The sequence below is a fragment of the Plasmodium brasilianum genome, chromosome 5 (genome assembly GCF_023973825.1).
Source record: "Plasmodium brasilianum strain Bolivian I chromosome 5, whole genome shotgun sequence".
Classification (NCBI taxonomy): Eukaryota; Apicomplexa; class Aconoidasida; order Haemosporida; family Plasmodiidae; genus Plasmodium; species Plasmodium brasilianum.
This window is the reverse complement of record NC_090118.1, coordinates 861216-873178: the sequence shown is the minus strand read 5'-3', so window position 1 is coordinate 873178 and position 11963 is coordinate 861216. Positions and strand designations below refer to the sequence as shown.

General features: G+C 31.6%; 1 protein-coding gene across 1 annotated transcript; it reads left to right on the top strand.

Annotated features, from left to right (window-relative positions):
• Window positions 1-535: 535 nt before the first annotated feature.
• Window positions 536-11593, top strand: MKS88_001457 (uncharacterized protein; the record flags this gene model as incomplete). Its single annotated transcript, XM_067214382.1, has 31 exons — window positions 536-596; window positions 1073-1168; window positions 1584-1697; window positions 1931-1963; window positions 2310-2336; window positions 2471-2659; window positions 2871-2993; window positions 3044-3118; window positions 3286-3351; window positions 3818-3898; window positions 3958-4398; window positions 4481-4603; window positions 4828-4908; window positions 5150-5272; window positions 5444-5646; window positions 5932-6313; window positions 6693-7067; window positions 7268-7645; window positions 8038-8256; window positions 8435-8554; window positions 8673-8711; window positions 9072-9101; window positions 9306-9338; window positions 9525-9581; window positions 9710-9754; window positions 9977-10042; window positions 10202-10276; window positions 10433-10504; window positions 10855-10917; window positions 11096-11197; window positions 11481-11593. 31 exons carry the CDS (start codon window positions 536-538, stop codon window positions 11591-11593), a joined length of 4005 nt encoding a protein of 1334 aa, XP_067074823.1.
• Window positions 11594-11963: the final 370 nt, after the last annotated feature.

Sequence of the window (11963 nt, the reverse complement as noted above, 5' to 3'; positions counted from 1 at the left end):
TGAAGCAAAGAAAAGATAGCGAAATAAAGAAAAAAAAAAAAAAAAAAGGAAAAAAAAATAATAAAAAAATATATAAGCGCAAAATATAAGCGAAATGCGTATGCGGCAAAAATATAAGCGAAACGTAAAGCGCAAAATGTAAGAGCAAAACATATGCGCAAAATATATGAGCAAAATATATTAGTAAAAATATATGCGCAGAATATGCGCAGAACAAAAGAACAGAACAGAAGTACAAAATAGAAAAAGAAAAAATAGCGTAATGACGCAGTTTCGTGCTAGCTAAATAGACAACTTTGTTAGCACACATTTATAGAAGAATAACACACATGCAGATATGTACATATACATATATACATATGTACATACTTGCGCAACACAATAAATTGTATACAACCAAAACTCGTCTTTTCATTTATTCCTCTATTTTTAAGTGGTTATATAGAGGCATATACATACATTTAGTATACGCATATGTGCGTACTTTTTTTTTTTTTTTTTTTTTTTTTTTTTTTGATTATATTTTCCATAAAATATGTTGAAGTGTAATGTACTAATTTACTTCTTTGCCGTTTACTTGCTCCCGGAGATATCAAGTAAGAAGCAAACTTAGCATGAACGTATGCGAAAACTTATTACGCGTGCATGTAAAATGGGCACACACATAAGTGCGTATTATAAGTACGTATAATTTATGTACGTGTTATATATTGCACGTACATTCTAATGTACGCTCAAAACTCTTTTTCTGTGCCATTACTTGTTGATCTGTTTGCTCATTTGGTAGCTTGCTATTCTCACATCAGTAGTGTCCAACAAGTATGCCTACCACTTGACGCAGCTGTTAGCATATTTGTAGAAAAGGCAAATAAAATAAGAAAAATGGGAAATTGCAATATGGAAAAACAACACATTGACAAAATGGCATAATGACAAAAGACAAGGACAACACAGTGGGCGTATATGCATGCCCTATGTGAACACTCCTGTCTTTTCCTTATTCCAATTCATTGTTGCTTTTAAATTTTCATTCATATAAAAATTGAACGTTACATATGTATTATCACTCCAGGCAAGTTTTTCGAAAAACTTATTCCACCAAAACTGCATATAAGTAGACATCCTATAAAAAAGAGTCTCAAGGATGGAAAGGAGAACCCAAATAAAAGTAAAATATTCCACATTCTTTTTGTAGTTATACTTTTCATGTGTATTATGTGGCTCTCACCATGTGCTATTGTTAAATGCCTCATTTATGGCATTTTCATTTTTTTCCATTTTATTTTGTTTCATTTTATCTCATTTTGTTTCATTTTATCCCATCTTATCCCATCTTATCCCATCTTATCCCATTTTATCCCATCTTATCCCATTTTATCCCATCTTATCCCATCTTATCCCATTTTATCCCATCTTATCCCATCTTATCCCATCTTATCCCATTTTATCCCATCTTATCCCATTTTATCCCATTTTATCCCATCTTATCCCATTTTATCCCATCTTATCCCATTTTATCCCATCTTATCCCATTTTATCCCATCTTATCCCATTTTATCCCATTTTTCGCACCATTCTTGAAGGTCTTGACAAATTGGAAAAGTCCATAATGAAAAATATAGACTCGATTAATGTTATGTTTGATCCGAAGGCCCTGAAGTTTGTTCCCTCGAGATCAAAAAAGCCCCATATATTGGGTAAGTTCAGAAAAAACGTACATAAGTGTGCATACACATGTGTACATGCAATGGTGCAAACATATATATGTGTTAATGTGGGTATGTATGCATGTATGTTCATGCATTTGTGTGTTACTCTTGAGCTCTTTGTACATAAGACACTTTACTCGAAGCCACAACTAAAATGGACATATAGAAAAACGAATGGCTGTTTTTATACTTTTTTTTTTTTTTTTTTTTTTTTTTTTTAGGAGGTTTAAGTCAAAATAGTTCAGATCCATCAGGTACTAAAAAATATGTGCAATATATCAGTGAAATAGTATCAACATAACAATGAAATAAAAGAAAAAAAATAAAATAGTTATCAAAGTCGAAGAGAAGTTATCACATAAGTCTAATACATTGTTAATGTCATACTGTATTGTACATACTATAATTTCATTTTAAATAGAATTTAACTCATTAAACTCTTCGACCATTTTTAATATTGTATATTAATATACACATATGCTTATATATGTTTATGTATGCACATTTGTGTTCATATGTTCTTTTGTTCATATGTTCATCTGTGCACGTTTCTTTTCATGTACTTATGTATGACTACATAACCACTCGTCCCCTGCACAGATGTCGAGAAAAGCAAATACGAAAAAGGTAAAAATATACAAGATCAAAACTGCGAGTATTTCTGTTTTTTAATTTTTTATTATATTGTTTTTTACTTCGTTAATGCACTACGGAAGGTACATAATAAACCCTCACCCCCTCCTCCCTTTTCCTTTTCTTAGCTGTACGTTATCTTCAAAAGTTAAACAACGAGATGATAATTTTTTCAACAAAAATTAATCGTGAGTTAGAAAGATACAACTATAGCAGCCTCAATAACTTTATCCGTGCATCGGCTTTACTCAAGGAAAGCTTAGCTACTATGCACTCCCTCGATGTGATAAGGAATGATCAACCCCTTGTTTTTTCAAGTAAAATTAAAATAAGGGAAATATATCACACATGCATCGATTTTCTCCCCTCTCCTAACCGGTGCATAACGATAATTTTTCTCTACCACTTGTAACTGTACCCCCTTCAACAATGTATTCTTTCGTTCTTGCAGAGTATACCCTCGACTGGTACACTAATGCATCCTTAAAGGAAAAATACCAGACGGAAAAAAGTAAGAAAGGATAAAAGATGCAAGTAGTGAGAGTAATGCGAATAGTGCGAGTAGTGCTAGTAATGCGAGTAGTGCTAGTAATGCGAGTAGTGCTAGTAATGCGAGTAGTGCTAGTAATGCGAGTAGTGCTAGTAATGCGAGTAATATTTTTTATGAGTTTCACATTACTACATGAACATTTCCCTTTTAGACATTGAAAGAGCTCTTAATAATCTTTTCGTTAAGGAAGTTAAGAAGAAAAAAAATGTCAAGGCTAGGATTATAGGTACTTCGAAACTGCTATTTTGGTTATCCTGCGTTATATAGCGGGGATGCTACAAGGAAGCATTCATGAGTGAACATATACGTATATGTACGTACGTATATAAGCACGTGCACATGTACATATGTATGTATATATGTACGTATTTTTTTTTTTTTTTTCCCAAATAGATGAAAACATTAAACAACTCGAAACGGACCTTCTAGTGCAGCGATTAGTCAATGATAGTATCCATGGTATGTGCATCATTTATTTTTCATAAAAGACAGAAATGCGCTGGGATATTCTTGTGCTTCAATGTGCGTATGTGTACTGTGTGCTCATAATGTGCTCATATGTGCTTGTATGTGCTTGTATGTACTTGTATGTACTTGTATGTACTTGTATGTGCTTGTATGTACTTGTATGTGCTTGTATGTACTTGTATGTGCTTGTATGTACTTGTATGTGCTTGTATGTACTTGTATGTACTTGTATGTACTTGTATGTACTTGTATGTGCTTGTATGTACTTGTATGTGCTTGTATGTACTTGTATGTACTTGTATGTGCTCATATGTGCTCATATGTGCTTGTATGTACTTTTGATACTTGTAATTCTCTTTCTTTTTTTCTTTTTTTTTTATTTTGCACCGCCAGGTGCTTCTCCATCTTGATTGGTTCATCATATCCATATCGTGCTTATTTCATTTCTTTTGTGTAGTAACCAAGTTGTTAAAGGAGCATAATGGGGGTTCTACTAATTACATGTCTCCCATGCACTCGGATGTGTGCGGGCAGCTAGGTTCGTGTGAAAAAGAAAAAGAGAAATGATAGTGCATTACGAGTGTGTGCACAGTAAAGTGCAGAATAGTGTGTATAATAGTGTGTATAATAGTGTGTATAATAATGTGTATAATAGTGTGTATAATAGCGTGTATAATAGCGTGTATAATAGTGTGTATAATAGTGTGTATAATAATGTGTATAATAGTGTGTATAATAGCGTGTATAATAGCGTGTATAATAGTGTGTATAATAGTGTGTATAATAGTGCGTATAATAGTGTGTATAATAGCGTGTATAATAGCGTGTATAATAGTGTGTATAATAGCGTGTATAATAGCGTGTATAATAGTGTGTATAATAGTGTGTATAATAGCGTGTATAATAGTGCGTATAATAGTGTGTATAATATCGTGTATAATAGCGTGTATAATAGCGTGTATAATAGTGCGTATAATAGTGTGTATAATAGCGTGTATAATAGCGTGTATAATAGCGTGTATAATAGCGTGTATAATAGTGTGTAGAATAAATATAGTCCCTGCATGAATTAGTCTGTACCGTACCATGGACTTATCATGTTATTGTCCACCCTTCATAGGAAACGTACTAGTGAGTTTCATGTTCGAAAAGGCATACAAAAAGTCAATAAACAATGATTTGGGGTATTTCAAAAAATTTCTTCCACGTTTGAAGTTCAGAATAAATAGTATGGTTCACAATGGTAAGTTTCTTTCCCCCTCGAATAAGCTGCAAACGGATATAGATAAACGTTTCGAAATGGAATTTTACTATATAACGTATAAGCGATGTTTTCGTGTGTTTGCGTATGTTTGTGTGTACGTTTCCCTGTGTATGCAATAGTATGTGCATACAGCTTTAATGCAAGTGTGCCTAATGCTGAACCCCTGCCCTTACACTACCTACATGTGTACTTTACACGCTTAGGTACACTTATACTCCTGGAGAAAGAACTAGATGAAGCCTTGCATTCTTTTAAGCTAAAGACGGCAGAACTGATGGAAAAGAGTACAAGCAAAGAGGAAGAAAATAAAAAAAAAAAAAAGCAATTATTTCTCGAGGGCTTCTTTATTACAAGAAGGACGCGCCTTTCCCTAACGCTTTATGTTTTTTTGAAAAAACAAAAAAAAAAAAAAAAAAAAAAAAGAAAATTTATCCATATACATACATATATACACACGTATATACCCACTTCCTGCATAAGTAGACACTAATATATACGTAATTCATCCGTTCCCTTTTGCATCAGAATTTGGCTTCGTAGACATGTGCTCACATAAGTGCGTGGATGCCACTGTAAATGCGCCTTACTATTTGGACGAGTACAAAGGAAAGTTCAAGGAATCAGACACACTTCAAAGGAGAGCAGATCGTAACGCGTGCATAATAAAGAAATTCACCGACATATACATATACATATATATATATATATATATATATATACGTAGATGAGCCTATTTGTTCGTACACTCTTACTTCTACCCCCGCGAATCTGTGTTTACACTAATAAACTACTCCCTTCTGTTCTTCCCCCCATTTGCAGTGATAAAAATTATTATGTATTATTATCGAGATAAACTTTACAATATAGAAACAGCATCAGATTTAATTTTAATTATGTTACTATACTTAAACTCTGCTACTGAATTGACTGAGAAGGGTTTCATTGATATCAGCTCGATTAGCACTTCTGATAAGTTTAACTTACTAAATACAACCATAGACAGGAAAAAGAAAAAGAAGAATGTAAGTATATTTATACGGTTGTGTAGGTTCATGCTCATTCACATACATGAATATGTATACGTTGTATATATACATATGCATATATATACATATATATATATATATACATGAATATATATATACGTGCATGTAGAGATAGAAACGTGAGAACATATTTATCTCAATATTATCACAGTTTATACTTAATTTGTAGATTCTTACATTTTGGCATCATTTCACCGCTTTATAAATATCTGTCCTACACAACCCATTTTTTTTTTTTTTTTTTTTTATGACCATGTGCAGGTAAAAAAAAACAAAAAACAAAATTTTTTAAAGATTGCTCCATTTAATTTTTTCCGTGAAGAACCTGAAGAGAGATCGGGAAATGAAGCAATCTTTGCAATTGATGATATTATAAAAACTTGTTTACTGGCAAAAACATCGCAAAATTTTAATTACTTGTTTGAGATGACAAAAGAACTGTGGAATAATATTCAGAATATTTACTCAGCTTCTTATGGTTTCGTTTCCTCGAGAAGGATAAAAACAAAACGATTTGTTACGTCCAAAATTAGAAATGTAGGTTTTATATTTAGATGGTTCAACTATAACAAAAAGGCATCAACAAATACGAATTTCTTAGTGCACAACTTTTCCCCTCTCATTTCTATAAATCTGCAGCTAAGTATAACACGCAAAAAAAAAAAAAAAAAAAAAATTAAGATAAAATGGAATAAAAATGAAATAAAAAAAAAGTAAAAATATAGTAAAATTATAGTAAAAATATAGTAAAAATATAGTAAAAATATAGTAAAAATATAGTAAAAATAAAGTAAAAATATAGTAAAAATATAGTAAAAATAAAGTAAAAATAAAGGAAAATAAAATAAATTTAAATTAAATTAAATAGAGCTGCGCGCACGGTGTGAAGCCGTTCCGTTACTAGTATGTCGTGTGCCTGATGCGTGCCTTTTGAATACTTTTCCGTATGCATTTTCCCAATGCAACTGCACATGTACGATGCATTTCCTTTTTTCCCCCCATCCCACTCCCCCTCTAAACAGCCTTCTTCATAAGAACGATGATCGAACAGTATGAATCTAGCTTTCTAAGCAATTTTTCATCAAATCTGAAGAAAATATTTACTCTAGGAAAAAGCTCAGCTCACCCAAGGAATTACAACGACTTAGTAAATTTTTCAGAGACAGATTATTTGTTAAGATATTCAAAAGCAGACAAAGTACAACGAATAATAAGTCAGTTAGTTAAAATGTTAAAGAAGAAATTTTTATCAATCCCATATACACCTACACTCCTTGCTCAGTATATATCTTTATTTCTTTCCTTGTGGGTATTTGAAAATGAAGAATACATTTCATTACAAAATCCGAACGTATCAAGATTTAAAAAATTGTTTTTCCTATCCTACTTCATCCACAGTAAGACAAAAACCCATGCACGCCCACGGCTACACCTGCGCCCTTCGCTTGATATTTGCTTAAACATCTATTTAGTTCCTTTACATCTTACTACACTACGTCATTGTGATATGCCATGCTTCTATACCATTCTTCTTTACCATTTGGCTATACCACGCTTCTACACGACTTTTCTACCCACATTTTTCTCCCCCTTGCAGACTCGGGTCCTTTGGAAAAAGCTGTTGAAATAATTTACGATAGATGCAAAAGGAAGACTAGTGAAATCGTACTAGGATGTATAGACGATTACGGAGGAATAAGGAAAAAAAAATTTTTGGGTATAATAAATAGAAAATGTAAAGCAACACGTATTCCTATAAGAAAACCTAGTATACGTAAAGTATTAAAGGTACTTATGCCCTCCTTAAGTGATCCCCTAGATATTATAAAAATTGCTGTTGACACAGCTACGAGATGTGAGTATTTCAGTCGAGGTGCTATTGCACACAATAATACAAAGAAACAAAATAAAATTAATTATGATGTTTTTGTAAAATCGGAGCTGTCCCTTCGTTATATATGCGCAAACGTTACGAGTAAGTGGGTGGGCAAACGCGTACAATTGTATAGTTTATGCACGTGTATGTATTTACGTGTATGTATTTACGTGTATGTATTTACGTGTATGTATTTACGTGTATGCATTTACGTGTATGCATTTACGTGTATGTATTTACGTGTATGCATTTACGTGTATGCATTTACGTGTATGCATTTACGTGTATGCATTTACGTGTATGCATTTACGTGTATGTATTTACGTGTATGCATTTACGTGTATGCATTTACGTGTATGCATTTACGTGTATGCATTTACATGTATGCATTTACGTGTATGCATTTACGTGTATGTATTTACGTATGTGTATGCACTGCGCGTTAACGAGTGAAGGCACTGTCAAACTGCTATTTTCCAATTTCTCTGCAGAAAACATTGTTAAGAAGATAATAAAAGATGTATCTCGTCTTAAGAACATGAGTGAATCGCAAAATTTAATTCAAGAAACTCTAAACAGTTTACAGTATTTAAAAATTAGGAATTATATGGACAAAGAAAGTAGCATTAGTATTTTTTGTCCATTTATGGAAGGAAATGACAAACAGATCAGAGATTTGGAAAGAGATCAAATTAGTTTCTTTGTCCACAGTAAATTAAAATATTACAGAAAATATGCATGAAGAGTCGGCTCGTCCGAGTGTGTAATAGTGCGCGCAGAAAATGTGCGAATGTGCATGTATGTTGTACGCGGACTACAAACTACACATTACATACAACCACACATTGTTATGCTTTTTGTTTCCCCTCTTGTTTTCTCCCTGTTCAGAAAATGTGGGTTTACTCAAAATTTTGAAGGGTAAAATTATGAACGTCTTCAAAAAGTCGATAACTACTAGAGAAGGTAAGGATGATGATTCACGAACAGACACACAATTTCTTCATGTGGGTATATGTATATACGTACATATATATATATATATATATATGTATATATGTACATATGTATGTACACATTTATGAACAAACAAATTCAATGACTCTCTTTTCCCTTTTTCATATTGTAGGGATAAAGCCAGACAGTGCCATTTCGCTGAAAGTTGGCGGTAATTTTATAAAACATGAAAAAATAAAATATAAAAAACAAAAAGATAAAATGATAAATAATAAATATATTAACGTAAGATAATAAATTGAGAAAAACCACATATCGTGCTGTCATATAGCACTAATTTGTTTTTATTTTATTATTTTTTATTTTTTTTATTGTTTGTAGCACGGAAATTTAATGGTCTCCTTTACACCGGAGGTAACTTATAAACTCGCAAGAATTTGCTTTCTATACATTTCACACGAGAATCATAGAATTTACATGCTTTTTTATCGTATCGAGTGCTCATTAGTTATAATATCACTTGCCTATTTGTAATCGTATCGCTTCTTCTTTTTCTTACCTTCGCTTGTAGGATATCACCTGAACGTTGAAAACTTTGACCGTATGAAAAGGACAAGTTCATTTTGGAGCTACTGACAAAGGACTTCAGTGACTTAACCATATGCATATGCACCTGTTGTTGTGTGTTTCGCCTGTTATGTTTGTTTTATAAATACACACATGTATATATACGTGTATATGTGTGTGCGTATTTATATTTATCTATTCTTATCTTTTTCCCTTTTTTTTTTATTTTCCCCATCAGGCGATACGCTTCATATAGGACTATCAAAAAATAGTATAATTTATTAAAATAAATATCTGCCACTTGGCTATTTTAGCTGTTTTTGATCGTCCATATTTTTCATTTTATTTTGTTGTTTTGTATTTTCCTTTCATTTTATTTTTATTTTTTTTTTTTTTCCCTTTCATTCGCACTTGCCTGCCTAACAACTTGATGGATCCTTCACTTTTGTTCACTCAGGAAAAGTGTACAATGGAAGGGAGTTCGTTGATGAGCTAGAGATACTAAGACCATTTGGTAAATAATAATTATCATACTCTATTTTGCAAATATGTTTATGCAAAATACATTACAACATATAACTCATTAACATTTATATATGTAATGCAAATTTTTTTTTTTTTTTTATTGTTTCTCCCTGTCAGATGTCAAGCGGATTGTAATGAAAGGAGTGGATGAAGAAAATGAAAGTAAGGACGGAGTGAAAAAGACTGGCATTATTTAATACAAGACGGAAGTGAACATATATGTTCATTCGATTTTTCATTTATACATATACATATATATATATATATACATATATATATATATATATATATATATATATAATTGTTTTGTCTTTTTGTTAAGTCGTCAACATCCATCATCCATTATTCATCGTCCATAATTCCTTCTTTTTCTTTTTTCCCTAGGATTTTATGTCCTTTCCGACAATACCCAGATATCCGAGTTTGACTATGCCATTGTGAACCCGAGTGGTAATTCTAGCCATAAAAACATGTTTATAAAAACAATCAGTGAACGCGTTTACAGATACGTACATGTGTGTCTGAGTTTATGTATCCATATATGTACACTTGTATGCACGTATGCATGTGTGCGTAAACACTTATGCGTTTAATTTTTCCCATTTGCAGCTAACATAGTTATTTACGATGGAAACAATTACATTTCTGCCTTTGCCCTTCGAGATATGGGATTGCAAAATGAAAGTAACTTATATCATTTCATACGTAGCTAAAATACTGTGTTATATACATATACAATATTTTGCTTACAAGGATAGAGAAAAATGGTACCGTTTCTTTTTCATTCCGTCATTCTTGCACTCTTTGACGTCTCATCGCTTCAACTTTTTAATATTGTAGGGATTGTTTGGGCTGGATACAGTGTTGGATGGGTAGCAGAATTTGCCCTGAGCTCCATTTCGGAAAAACCACGTAAGACATCCGTATAATCGATTGTTTGTGCGAGTGAACCTGCACACATATGGAATTATACCAAATGCATAATTACATTAATAAAAATATAAATCAAATTACATCAAATTATATCAAATTATATCAAATAATATCAAATTATATCAAATTATATCAAATTAAATCAAATTAAAACAAATTAAATCATATTATATCAAATTATATCAAATTAAATCAAATTATATCAAATTATATCAAATTATATCAAATTATATCAAATTATATCAAATTATATCAAATTATATCAAATTATATCAAATTAAATCAAATTATATCATACTAAATTTTTTTTTTTTTTTTGTCTTTTGTAGTCCCCATTTTTGACGGTTATGCATGGGTACTACTCGAGAAACTAAGCATCAAGAGTATATTAGGTTTGAAATGAAACAGCAAAAAATTTATATTGCATTAAAGAGGAACGTAACTCATATTTCGTTTTGTTGCATTAAAATGAAGCATCACTCATATTTTGTTTAGTTTTATTTTGTCTTGTTCCTCATCATTTTATTTTTCTTTCCCTTTTCATATATTTTTGTGCATTTTAAAATGTAGGAGATTTCCTACCGAGGGATGTGGATGGAAATTTGTTAGCGAACACCGTTAATTTTATTATTCTAAACAAAGATGGAAAACAAATACTGAAAAACACGACGCGTAAGAAAAAATAATACATTGCACAAAAGCTTGACTGCATGAGTGTGTGCGCATAAGCAAGCACTTATGCTGTTTCACACTATCCATTTTAGAAACACCTGTTTCAGTTCATCATATATGATACGCTAACAGGCGTATGAACACATGTATGTACATATATGCATACGTTTATAAATACACATATATAGGTGTTCAGCTTATACATGTGCAGCTTCTACGTGTACAGCTTCTACGTGTACAGCTTCTACGTGTACATTTTTTTTTTTTTTTTCCTTTGCCACAGCCGTCATAAACCTAAAACATGCAACGTTCACGTTGAACGGGATATTGAATTTTGTTACAAAAGCCGAAAAAGGAAAAGGCAATGAGATTATTGTTCACACAAGAATACCTTAAACAAGTTGGAAAAGTATACTTATTTTCTTTTTTTTTCATTTATATTATTGTATTGTACATCTTTTTATTTTTATGTTTTTTTATTTTGGTTAAAATGAAGTCCTTGTAGCGCTCTTTTTTCTTTTAAGAATTCACTCTCCTAGCTATTTTTTTTATATCTTATTATTTCATTGTTTTTATGCGTATTAATGTGCGAACATATATGTACATATATATATATATTTATTTATTTAAGTATATTTATGTGTTAAATTAATGTACAGCTGTTTCACGACTTTGCTGTTCGCATATTTTCCGCATTTAAAAACGAGACGGGCTTGACAGGCTTGTGTGTAATAGGACATTTCAGGGGCATGTTTTTTTTTTTTTT